Raw genomic sequence first — 12,457 nt, forward strand, 5'->3', positions numbered from 1 at the left:
TCACAAACGCGAGCTGTACCTGGGGACCAGGCTGGGGGCGGGGGGGTGGGACGGGAGCTTCGCTGCTGTGGACGTGGCCTGAAAGGGACCCTCAGACCTTTCTCCAGAGCCCTGGCGGTGGGAGGGAGGGAAGGGGTGTGGGGAGGGGCGGAACCGACAACCTTTCTCTTGTTTTATAAAAATAGTTTCTCTCTCTGATCCTCCTGTTCGAAGCACCCTTTATTCCTCATCACACACATTTAGTTCAGTGTGACACATCAATATCAAGACCACAGGTTGCAGAGTGCCTAGCTCAGTGCTTTTTTTCACAGTCAGCCACGCCTTCCGCTCCCAGAGGGCGGAGCATCACCCTCAGGGTTGACCCCACCCCTCCTGTCTCTAGCCCCGCTTCTCCCGGTCATCTCTATTCTGTTTCTGTGTTTTAGCCGCACCGTGGTGCTCAGAGCTTACTCCTGGCTCTATGCTCAGGGGTCACTCCTGGCGGGTTCGGGGTGGTGGGTGGGGCGGGGGACCGTGTGGGATGCCGGGGATCGAACTCGGGTTGCCGTGTGCAAGGCAAGCGCCCTCCCTGCCCCCTCTAGGCTATCCCTCGGACCCCCAGTCTTTTCTGTTTTGTAGAAGTAGTTCTCTACTTGGGCTGATGCCTTGGGGTCTGTTCCCGGTCTATCTAACACACGGTTGCGGTCTTAGGCAACAGTCGCTGCTTCTCGGGTCCCACCCTTCTGGCCCGGATCTGCCCCCTGGAGTCCTTGGCCGCGCCCCTTGTCAATTCCGTGGCTCGCGCTTCTGAGCTTGGGGAGGTGGAAGGACTACAATTCCCGGCAGCCCCTGCGAAGGAGCTCTCGCGAGGCGCGAGAAGACACGTGCGCGGAAGGGGCTCCCAGTAGCTGGCGGCAGCGCTGGAATAAAGGGAACTAGTGGTGGTAAAAGGAGCCGATGCGAAAGGCGCAGCAGGAGCGGGGTCAGCCCCTGAACCGAGGCTAGGCTCAGTGGTCCCGGGTGGCTTTCCGCACGTCCACGCCCCCGTGTGGCTCCCGCGACCGCTGGCTTCTGCAGTTTTGGGGTTTTTTTTTTGACCGCCAGCTGTAGGTTTCCGAGGGCCAGCCGTCAATCCTCCAGCCCCAGAGAGAGCTCCAGCGCTTGTCGTCGTTCTTGCGGCTCTGAGGCTTGGTGGATTCGGTGTTTGGCATGCCAGGGGCACCTGTCCTTTGATTCAGGCATCATCATCATCCTCATCATCACCGGGAGGTCAGTTTTTAGGATGCAGAATTCAGCGCAGATCGGGGTTTTTTTGGGAGTAGGATTTGGGATTCAATCAGGGGGCACATCTGCATTCGTCCAATACTGGGGATTCACTCGGGATTTTAGTGAAGTGTCTGGGGCTCCCTCCGCATTGGAAGTTTTAATATTCAGGGCTCAGTGTTAGGATTCAGGGCTTAACGTGGAGAGCGAGATAAGCCTTGAGTGTGGGATTCCCCCCGGGTTTTGAGCCTTTAGGTCCCAGACAGGGGTCCAGAGTTGCTGACTGAGTGGCCAGAGGGCTGCTGCTAGGGATCACACTGCCAGGTGGATTTCAGGAGTGGAGAGGAATGGTTGTGGGCCCTGAAAGCCCAAGTGAAATCTGGGCTGGGATTTGAGAAGTGCCGGGCTCCGGGAGGTGTGTCCAGGGATGAGTCATGTTGAAACTTTGGGTTGCTGTTGGGGCGGAGGGCTGAGAGGTGCCTGGCAGGGTTTGGGGGCCTGGGGGCGGTGGTGTGGAGGGGGGCTATAAGGAACATTCCTGAATTGAAGTGCGAGGTCTGAACTGATTTCTCTGCTGGGATTTAAGGTTTAGGGAGCAAGTGCTGCCATGCTCAAAGCTGTGATCCTCATTGGAGGCCCCCAGAAGGGTGAGGAGCCCCTGGGGGAAATGGGTGGAGGAGGTTGGGGGCGGGGGTGGAGGTCGTGGGGGGGCCAGGAAGCTGATCTGCAGTTGCTCTCACCTCTCCCAGGGACTCGCTTCAGGCCATTGTCTTTTGAGGTGCCCAAACCCCTGTTTCCCGTGGCGGGGGTCCCTATGATCCAGCACCACATCGAAGCCTGTGCCCAGGTAACTTCCCGCTCATCCCTTTCCTGCTGTCTTTTCCCCTTTTCCGGCCAGGACCTCTTCCCATCAGGACTGTTGGAAAGGAACCTGAGAATGGCGCCCCCTGGAGCACTCTCCGTGCACTGCAGCAACTCCGCTCTCTCTCCCCCTAATCCGTGCAGTCTCATCCCTTATCCCGTCTTTTTGGTCTTTTTTGGCCGGGGAGAGTGAGTGCATCCTATGGTACTCGGGGATTACTCCGGGCGGGGCTCAGGGGACCACTAACGGTGGTGAGGATCAAACCCAGCTGCATGCAAGGCCAGTGCTCCCCCAGACTTTAGCTCCCGTCTCTACTCAGAATCCGTTCATCTGTGTGAGTGTGTGTCTGCAAGGCGGGCACCGTACCTGCTGTTCTACTGCTCTGGCACAGCAAGACTATATTTGACTCTAGCCTCCGTCAGATGCAGGGCCTTGAACAAACCTCTCAGCCTTTCTAAACCTTAATTTCCTTCTCTGTAAAATAGGGGGGCTTCCGCCTACTCTCTAGGCTGACAGAGCTTCTCCATGATGTGTGTTAAGTGCCTGCTCCAGTGCAGACGCAAAAAATGGTCTCCTTGGGGCCGGAGCAATAGTATAGTGGGTAGAGCGTTTGCCTTGCAGGCGGCCGACCTGGGCTCGATCCCCGGCATCCTATATGGTCCCCCAAGCACCCGCCAGGAGTAATTCCTGAGTGCAGAGCTAGGAGTATTCCCCGAGCATCACTGGGTGAGACCCCCCCCTAAAAAAAAGAAAAATGGTCTCCTTGCCTCGTGCTGCCCTCCTGATCTGTGGGCAAATATGGGGAAGCTGATGGTTTTTCAGATGTCGGAGGAGCAGGGGGTGGGGGCTATGGAGAAAAAGGAAAACTCTTCACATTTTAAATTTTATTTGTATTATTTTGGTTTGGGCGGCCACATCCAGCACTGCTCAGGCCTTACCCCCCGCTGTGCTCTCAAGGAGCACTCCTGTCGGGAATCGGGTGCGGGGGTCAAACCCCGATGGGGAGTGGCTAAGGCAGCCGCCCTCCCCGCTGGATTTGCTCTCTGGCCCCCAAATGGAAAATTGGGGCCCTGCAGGCCAGAGTGGGGATGCAAGGAGCCCTACTGCGGAGGCCAGCCTTGGCTTCTCCCCCGGGGCTCCCCCAAGCCGCTTGTCGCTGCCTTCTGCAGGTGCCGGGGATGCAGGAGATCCTGCTCATTGGCTTCTACCAGCCGGACGAGCCCCTCACCCGCTTCCTGGAAGGCGCCCAGCAGGAGTTCAATCTTCCTGTCAGGTGTGCGAGGGCGCTCGTGCAAGGGTGGGGGCCTTCTGGTACTGCCACTAGTGTCCTTTCCTTGAGGGGCCCTGCAAGACGGGGGCCTTTGGAAACCGGAGGGGTCTGCCGCCGCCCCCCCTGCCCCGCCCCTCCCTTCCGCTCCTGTTCTTCTGCTCTCACTGAGCTGGCTCTGGTTGGGGGGGGCGCCTGGGGACAGGTACCTGCAGGAGTTCGCCCCCCTGGGCACTGGCGGGGGGCTCTACCACTTCCGGGACCAGATCCTGGCCGGCAGCCCCGAGGCCTTCTTCGTGCTCAACGCGGATGTCTGCTCGGACTTCCCGCTGGCCGACATGCTGGCCGCCCACAAGCGCCAGCCGCACCCCTTCCTGCTCCTGGGCACCACGGTGGGTGAGAGCGGCAGGGGCGTGGGGGGTGGGGGTGCTCCCTGCAGGCAGGGCCAGCAGTGTGGGAGGGGGAGGCCCCCTCCCCAGCAGAGGCAGCGGCTGGGAAGCCGGGAGGGGGAGGGCAGCTGTCGGCTGTCACTGGGCTGGGGGTGACAGGCCTGACAGCGAGCTGCATGCCAGGTGCCGTGCGGGCAGGCCCAGGAGGGGACGGCGTGGCCCTCTGGGTCACCGTCTCGGCCGCTGTCTTCCAGGCCAACAGGACGCAGTCCCTCAACTACGGCTGCATTGTGGAGAACCCCCAGACGCACGAGGTGAGAGGGGAGAGGGGACTGGCTGGGGTGCCTTGCCCTGGGCCTCCTCCCCTGGGGTGAGCACCCCCCACCATCGCCCCGTGTTCCCCCAGAGGCCAGGCCACAGCCAGGGGCTCCGTATGCCCCATCCTGGGGGGATTGGGAGGGAGCTGTGAGAGCACAAGGGGCCCCTCGAACCTTGCTCGAGACCTGGGAGGACTCCCTGGAGGAGGAGGAGGGGCCTGAACTGAAAGCCTGGCAAGAAGAGGGAAGGTCCAAGGTCTAAGGTGAAGGCCGTGAAGGGGGGACATAGTGCCAGGGCGCCCAGGGCCTTGCAGGCAGGGGCGGGAGGCCGGTGTGTGTGGTGGTGGGGAGGCGGCAAGCGGGAGCCCTCCACGCCCTCTGCCCTGCACCATCAGGTCCTGCACTACGTGGAGAAGCCCAGCACGTTCGTGAGCGACATCATCAACTGTGGCATCTACCTGTTCTCCCCCGAAGCCCTGAAGCCCCTCCGGGAGGTCTTCCAGCGCAACCAGCAGGACGGGCACCTGTGAGGCGGGCCCCCTCGTCCCAGGCACAGCCCCCCCACCCCCGAGCCCCCCTCCCGCCGCTCACCTTCCTTCTCCTTCCCGGCCCAGCCTCCCGGCCCGCCCCTTCTAACCTCATTCTGTCCCTCTTCCTGATTTCTCTTGTCACCGCCGCCTGCCACGCCCCCTCCGGGCCCTTCCTGGCCAGCCCCGCGTGTCCCTGTCATGCCTTTCAGTGTGAAGGGCGGGCGGCAGGCACGCTCCGACGGCCCTGAGCGCCCCCACCAGCCCCCCCGAACCCTCCCCCCACATACACACTCTGGGCTGCCCCCACCCACCCTCTCCCTCTCAGGCCTCGCTCACCTGCACCCATGTCTCGGCCCCTGTCTGTCCACCCGGTCTCGCGGGTCCTTCTGTCCCCCACGAGCTGACCTCTCCGTCTCCCTCTCCCTCTCTCTCTCTCTGCTCTCGCCAGCTGCCTCTCTCCGGGGTGAGTCCGCCTCCCTCCGTCCGTGCAGCTAGCGGGAGGGCGCCCCCCAGACGGGCCGGAGCGGGGCGGGTGCTGAGGCCTCGGGACCCCGGGGAGGGGCTGTCGGTTGATTGATATACTTGAGGCTCCCCGCCAGAGCACCCCTGGCTCACCCCCTCTCCTGCCAGGGACGGCACGGCAGGCCTGTGGCCGGGGGCGGGCACCATCCGCCTGGAGCAAGACGTGTTCTCGGTGCTGGCCGGGCAGGGCCAGATCTACGTGCACCTCACGGACGGGGTCTGGAGCCAGATCAAGTCTGCCGGGTAAGGGGGGGGCCTGGGCGGGGCACTGGGGTGCCCCCCGAGCCGCCCCTGCCGCCCTCACTCCGCGCTCTGGCCCCCAGCTCCGCCCTCTATGCCTCCCGCCTCTACCTGGGCCAGTACCAGCTCACCCACCCGGAACGCCTCGCCAAACACAGCCCCGGGGGCCCCTGGATTCGAGGTACCCGCCCCGTCCCTAAAGTGCCCCCTCCTCTGCCCTCAGCGCCCCCCCCCCGCCCCGCGTCGGGGTCCGGGTGGGACCTTGGTCTCCCCAGGGCCTCTCTTCCACTTCCTAGGAAATGTCTATATCCACCCGACGGCTAAGGTGGCCCCCTCGGCCGTGGTGAGTGGCGCCCTGCCAGCCCGAGGGAGGAGGCCGCTGGGATCGGAGGGGGAGGGCCGCGTGCCCGGCTCCTCCTGAGGGGACCGGGCTCAGGGGGGCCGCACTCTCTCCGCAGCTGGGCCCCAACGTCTCCATCGGGGAGGGCGTGGTGGTGGGCGAGGGCGTGCGGCTGCGCGAGACCATCGTGCTCCACGGCGCCGTGCTGCAGGTGGGCCCGGAGACGGGGCGGGGGGGGGGGGGGCCCTGCGGGGCACGGCAGCGACCTCGGCCCGCTCACCCTCTGCCCACCCGCCCGCCAGGAGCACACGTGTGTCCTACACAGCATCGTGGGCTGGGGGAGCACGGTGGGGCGCTGGGCCCGCGTGGAGGGGACCCCCAACGACCCCAACCCCAACGACCCCCGAGCCCACATGGACAGCGAGAGCCTCTTCAAGGACGGGAAGCTGCTGCCGGCCATCACCATCCTGGGTAGGGGCGCCCGGCCCCGCGCTCGCCTGGGTGCTCCCGTGTGTGTGTGTGTGTGTGTGTGTGTGTGTGTGTGCGCGTGCATGTGTGTCCATTCCTGTGTCATCATGTGTATACGCTCATTCCTGTGTCCAAAAACACACGCTCATGTGTGTTCATTCCCTTGTGCTCCTGTACATGTACATTTATGCCAGGTCTCTGTGCATACACGCTCACATGTGTGCTCATGCCTGTTTTCCTGTGTGCGTACATGCCCCCCATGTGTGCATGCCTGTTTTCTGTGTGTACACGCTCCCATGTGTGCTCATTCCTGTTTTCTGTGTGTGCTCATTCCTGTTTTCTGTGTGTGTACACACACATGCTCATCCCTGTTCTTTGTGCATACATGCTCACGTGTGTGCTCATGCCTGTTTTCTGTGTGTGCACTCGTGTGTTCATGCCTGTTCTCGTGTGTACTCTCGTGTGTGCTCGTGCCTGTGGTGTGTGCGTGTGTGTATGTGTGTGTATGTGTGTGCAAGTGTGTGCAGGTCTGTGCTGTGTGTGTGTGTGTGTGTGTGTGTGTGTGTGTGTTCACGCACACGTCCCTTCAGCAAACATTTGCCCAGCGCCTGCTGTGTGCCAGGCCCGTGTGAATCACAGGGGCATGCGGCCAGGCCACAGATGGGCAGGCAGCGGGGTCCCTCCTGGAGGGCGGTGGCCGGCCTGCCCTCCCCATCCGGGCCTCCCCCTGGTGCCCGTCCACACTGCAGGCTGCCGTGTCCGGATCCCCGCCGAGGTGCTCATCCTGAACTCCATTGTTCTGCCACACAAGGAGCTGAGCCGCAGCTTCACCAACCAGATCATCCTCTGAGGGGGGCCCCCTCTCGGCCCCCCGCTGCTCCTGGCCTGAGGGGAGGGGGCCGGCAGGACCTTCACCCGCCGGGAGCAGCACGGGTGGCCCTGGAGTGTCACTGGCCTCCCCTCTGCTCCCCAATAAACCCCAGTGAACTTCGAGCCAGCTTGGGCTCCGCTTGTGCCTGGGCTGGGGGTGGGGGCGGAAGGGGGGGCCGCTGAGTCAGGCCCCCCCACATTAGCATTTAAATTGGAGTCAAGGCTGCGGGCTCATGAATAATGAATTGGGAGCCTGGTAAACGCCCCCCCTGCCCAGGCCTCAGCCTTTCACCAGCTCCGAGGAAGGGAAGGCCCGCGGGCTCCCGCCCCCCACCCCCCAGCCCTGCCGGCACCCCTGCCCGCCTCCCTGTTCCTCTTCACTGGGCCTGGCTCCGGAGGGAAGGAGGAAGGATCTGGGTGGGCCGGGAGGTGCAGGCGGCAGCCGAGCCCTGGGAGCCGCGAGCCCGGCTCACCCCGCAGCCCCGCTCTCTCCGCGCCGCCTGCTGGGCCCAGGCCCGGCCGGTTTCTGCTTTGCCAGCTCCATCTGCCGCTGCCCGGCTCTGGGGAGCTGGGTGGTGGTGTGTGGGGGGGTTCTCCCTGGTGTCTGTTTGCTGCTCCCCTGACGATGGGGATGGGGGGCCGGGAGGGGGACCTGAGCCTCGGGGGTGCTCTGTGCCAGTGCAGCGGGGCCCAGGGCACCTCCCAACACCCTGGCACGGCCCTGGAGGAGGGGTGGGCGCTCCTGTCCCTCCCCGCGGGGGGGGGGCCAGAACCTCACCACCTCTCCTGCCTCTCCGTGACCCTCCGTACCCCCCTTCCCCAGCTGTGGGTGCGGAGTTTAGTTGCCAGATGAGCTGGTAATGATCGTAATCTGCTAATTGAGAGGAATCTAATTACCCGAAGAGAATGGGGGGGTGGGGGCTGGGGGGGCGGGGAAGGGGGTCTTGGCAGCAGGCTGGGTGGCAGGCGGTGGGGGGCCCTGTGATCAGTACCAGCGGCTGGGACAGAGCCCAGGCCTGGGTCGGAGCCGCCTCGAGGCAGGGAGAAGGCCCCACTGCCTGGAGAGCGGCCCCGAGGGGGGAGGGGGGGCTGGACCTCACAGCACCTCCACGCCCCCCACCCCCGCAGCCCATGCCGGACCCTGTTAGCAGACCTGACCCGTCACCCTGCCCCCCCGCCCCCACCCCCTAGGCGGGGGTCACCTCTCTGGGGGGGCTGGCTGGGGACACCTCTGCCTCCTGCGGGCCTGGGGTGATTGCCCCACCCCCGCTCCCCTTGCTTCCCCCAGCCCTGACCCGTCTGTTCCGAGTGGTTGGCAGGGGCCATGGCAGCTCCATCATAAATATGATAATTTAATTATTTTCTCAGCAAAACACCGTGAAATCCAATAAGTCTGTGTCAGGCCCTGGCCCCCAGGACCCCCCTGGGGGCTCAGTGGGTGGGGGGGCATGTTGGGGCTGTGCTAGAAGGGGAAAGGGTCAGTGCCTGGGCCGGGAGGGGGCTGGGGAGACCGAGGTCTTTGGAAGCTGGGCCCCGGGCCCAGGCCACTGCTGCTTTGTGTGTGTGTGTGTGTGTGTGTGTGTGTGTGTGTGTGTGTGTGTGTGTGTATGTGCGCGCGCGCGCGCGTGAGCGCATGTGTGTGCTGGGCTGGGGTGCCCACAGAGGCATCCGAGGGAAGGGGATCTGGGGGTGCCCCCCACTCTCCCCGTGCCTGCGTGCAGAGGGAAAGCGGGCAGGGAAGCCCCCTTAACCACCTCCACCTCCACCTCCGGGACTTCCATGGCCCTGAAGGGACGGGGTGGGGTGGCCCTGGGAAGGGTAGGGAAGGGAGAACCGAGGGAAAGGGGGGTGATGGGGGGAGGGATGCGGGGGAGGGGTGCGCTCCTGCCATTAGCGCTTTTTTTTTCCCCCTTCGGTTTCCATAAAAAGATTATTCTGTAAAATCAGCGAGGGGGAGCGAGCTGGGGGCCGGGGAGTGGGGGGGCGGGTCCCTGGCACCAAGCTGCATGGGGCGACGGGAGGAGAGCGCGCGCTGGGGACAGGCACTTGGGTGCGGAGAGGAATTGGCCGGGCTCAGAGGAGCCAGGGAGGAGAAGAGGCCCAGCCAAGAACACGGACGCTGGGGAGGGGGTGGTGGGCGCGGACACGGAGGGGGGGGCAGCAGGCGCCCCCTCCCAGCCCCACCCCCTCCCCTGGCACTCTGCAGCCATTAGTGGGGAGCAGATTGCGGGCCCTCCCCCTCCCGGGGAAGCAGGCACAGCTGGGGCCCGGCCACATCTGCCGCATCAGCACGGAGCACAGCTGGGTGTGCCCAGAGCCGAGCTCCCCCAAAACGCGGAGTGGAGGGGGTGGGGGGGGCAGGGGCCAAAGCGAGTCCAGGCCTACCCCCCTCCCCTCCCCCGCCCCCCAGGCAGACACCCCGACACCTCTGCCAACAGACACAAACTCCCGAGGCGAGGCGCAGCTACACCCACCAGCACTCAGGAGCTCCTGTGTGCAGACAGGAGCACTGACAAACACGCAATCACTCCGCCTCCCGCCCCCGCCCCCGGGCCACCCCTGAGCCCCGGGCCCGGGCGCCAAAGCGAGGCGAGGTGCCAGGCGTGAGCCCGCGGGGCGCTCGCGCCGAGACGTGGGCCCCGCCGCCTCCTCCCGGGGCCTGGATGGTGATGGGGGGGTGGGGGGGTCGTGGGCGGGTGCATCCCTGCAGGCTGGCGCCCCCCCACCCCCCAGCCCCGACTTGCTCCCGCCACGCCGTCCCCCGGGCCGCCTCCAGGAGGCGCTGTGGAGCCTGGCTCTGCAGCCTGGAGCGCAGCGCGCGCCCGCCCGGCCCGGCCCGGCCCGGCCCGGCCGCTGGGCCCCCACCCCGCACCCGCTCCGCCGCGCACCCTCTCCTGAACTCTGCCACCCTTCCGTGCGAGGACCGGCCTCCCCAGAAGAGACCATCAGGACCCCTCCTTTCCCAGGCCGTGATGACCCTGCTCCTGGCCCCTGATTAAACCCTGTGCCCGCGCCGTCCCCGCCCCCCGCCCAACCTTGCTTTCTCCCTTCCTCTCCTTGGCTCGTGTCTTGCCTTCCCCCCCCTCCCCCTGCACCCACCCCCCCTCCGGTCCCACGTCGCCCGGGCCCCTCGGAGCTTTAATCCCTCCCGCTGCTGTGCCGCCTTATCTGCTCCCAGCAGCTTTCCCGCTGCAAAGCCCTCTCCCCCTCCTCCCCCACCCTCTCCCCCTCCCTCCCCGCCTCGCTCTGCTCTGACCAGCACCCCTGCCCGCCTCTGCCTCTGGTCCCCCAGGAGGGCTGGGGGCTGACACTAGACCCGCACCCCGGGGCGCCCTTTGCCGCCCTCGCCAGCCTTCCAGACCTGATTTGGGTGGATGACCCTCCTCCCAGGGGCCTCCCTCCAGCCTGGCTCTCCCCACCCGCCCCCTGCTGGGTCAGCGTCCATCGCCCCCAGCTTGCCTCTCTCCCTGGCACCCCGGCCACTCCTACCAGCGCATCTACCCGAGATCTTGGCTCTGGTCTCCATCCTAGCGCTCCACTGTCTTGGCCTGGGAGTGCCCCAAAGGACATGGGTGGTGTGTATGGGGGGGAGGGGGGTCGAGCCACTGGGCAGACAGACCTTATGGAGGATGCTCCCAGCCAGGCGGGCTTAGGCTCCAAAGGGATGTGGTGGGAGGGTCCCCCACCCTAGAGGGCTGGGGGTGCGGGCAGGGCCTCTGGCGGTGGGACTAACCCTCTTCAGCCGCCTCTGATCACGTCTGGGCCTCCCCCCCCACCCAGCCACCCCCCTTCCCCGGGACTCTCATTAACCGCTTCTCCTGCCTCGTCCGCGGCATAAATAACCCAGATAAATCAGCAGCCGTCCGCCCCCCGCCCCTCGGCCCCCGCACAGCCCGTTTGTCACCGCGGCTCGCTCGCCAGCCAGGCCTGGCCCAGCCCCGGGTCCCCGCCCCCGCCCCCCTCACGGCCCTTCCTGCCGTGTCCCACCCGCACCGCCCCACGCCTCGGTCCACACGGGGCAGGGGACCAGACCCAGGACAGGTGTCTGGGCCCGGAAAGGGGCCGGGGGAGGCCGGGGACGGTGGCCGCAGGAGGCGCTCAGGAATGGCACTTGCTGGGCTAGGGACCTGGGGGTGGGAGGAGAGCCAAGCCCCGGAGCAGGCGTGGCCTGGGAAGCGCCCCAGCTGGGTCCTGGGCGGGTTCCCCCTGGGGAGGCAGCACCCCTGCTCTCTGCCGCACCCTCGCCCGCGGCCCGCGTTCCGCTGTCATCTCTGCCTCTCGCCCATCCGCCATCGCTTCCCGCCTGTCAGGAAGCCCGGGCCAGCCCCCCGGGGTTGGGGAGGGGCAGGCAGAGAAGGCGACCAGGGACAAACCCGGACAGTGGGGACACCTGGAGGGCAGTGGGGGGACCGTTGGGAGCCTCCCGGCCCCCCTCGGCACCCCCTGCACCCTGTCTCCCAGCCTCCCTGGGGCAGACCCTGTGGAGGTCCCGGGCAGCCCCACTGGGCCCAGAGAGGCTCCCAGCAGGGGGGCATCTGGTCCCCCCGGGAGCGGGTGGGGGCCGTGGGGAGGGTGGGGGGGGAGCTTGGGCGCCAGGCTGGGGGTGGGGAAAAAGCTGGGCTGGGCCCCAGGGACCAGCTGGGCAATGAGCCGGGGAAGCAGCCGCGAGGCTAAATGAGGGAGATTATCACCCAACTGCAGCCGGGCAGAGAGGCAGGCAGGCGGGGAGAGGGGGAGAAAGAACAGGGGGCCAGAGGGGAAGGGGGGTCGGGGCAGCAGGGAGGTGGGGGGAGGGGCCCCAGGGGCGGCGGAAGGATGTGGGGGGTGGGGGTGACTCCCACACTCCCACAGACGAGCAGATCCCTGGGGGTCTAGGAGGCTGGCGGAGGGGGAGAGGCACACGGCGGCGACACGGTGGGGGACAATTAGAGGCAGCTGGGCCGTGGGGCAAAAGTGGGGAGCACGTGCAGCTCGCTGCCGTTCCCCTTCACAGCAGCCTGGAGCGTCCCCCCCCGCCCCCCCAGCCGCCCACCGCCCTACGGTCCATTAGCCCTCTGGGGGCGGTGCCTGGTGGCCTCAGGCTGCAGGGAGTGACCCGGCTCACGGGCGGGCGGGTGGTCAGCCGGACCGACGAGCCCAGATCTCAGGGCTGGTGGAGAGTTTAGGGACAAGCCCAGAGTCCGGGGCAGCCGCGAGAGCTGGGGGCCAGCTCCCCGTGTCTTGGCAGAGCCCCAGATTGAAGTAACCTTAAAAAAGCAATTAAATCACCTTTAAAAAAAAACAGTAAAAGAAAAATCGATACTAGGAGAAAGGGGAAGAGAGGGAGGCTGGGGGGGGGGGTGGGGAGGCGGCTCCGGAGGGGCGTGGGGACCTGGGGGGCCGAACCCGGGGTGGGGGGTGCCTGGGCAAG

The 12,457-nt window shown here is 66.1% G+C and overlaps 1 protein-coding gene across 2 annotated transcripts; it reads left to right on the plus strand.

Annotated features, from left to right (window-relative positions):
* Nucleotides 1-854: 854 nt before the first annotated feature.
* On the plus strand, nt 855-7,170 carry GMPPA (GDP-mannose pyrophosphorylase A). Of its 2 annotated transcripts, XM_055120660.1 has the most exons (14): nt 855-1,248; nt 1,829-1,889; nt 1,992-2,089; nt 3,274-3,377; nt 3,577-3,763; nt 4,015-4,074; nt 4,473-4,603; nt 5,056-5,070; nt 5,238-5,372; nt 5,453-5,550; nt 5,666-5,712; nt 5,828-5,920; nt 6,012-6,180; nt 6,927-7,170. In XM_055120660.1, the coding sequence occupies exons 2-14, from the start codon at nt 1,850-1,852 to the stop codon at nt 7,025-7,027; spliced, it is 1,278 nt and encodes a 425-aa protein (XP_054976635.1). In that variant the 5' UTR covers nt 855-1,248; nt 1,829-1,849; the 3' UTR covers nt 7,028-7,170. The 2 variants fall into 2 exon arrangements, with proteins under 2 accessions (XP_054976635.1, XP_054976636.1); XM_055120661.1 differs by lacking the exon at nt 5,056-5,070.
* Nucleotides 7,171-12,457: the final 5,287 nt, after the last annotated feature.

Source organism: Sorex araneus, chromosome X (assembly GCF_027595985.1).
Source record: "Sorex araneus isolate mSorAra2 chromosome X, mSorAra2.pri, whole genome shotgun sequence".
Lineage (NCBI taxonomy): Eukaryota > Metazoa > Chordata > Mammalia > Eulipotyphla > Soricidae > Sorex > Sorex araneus.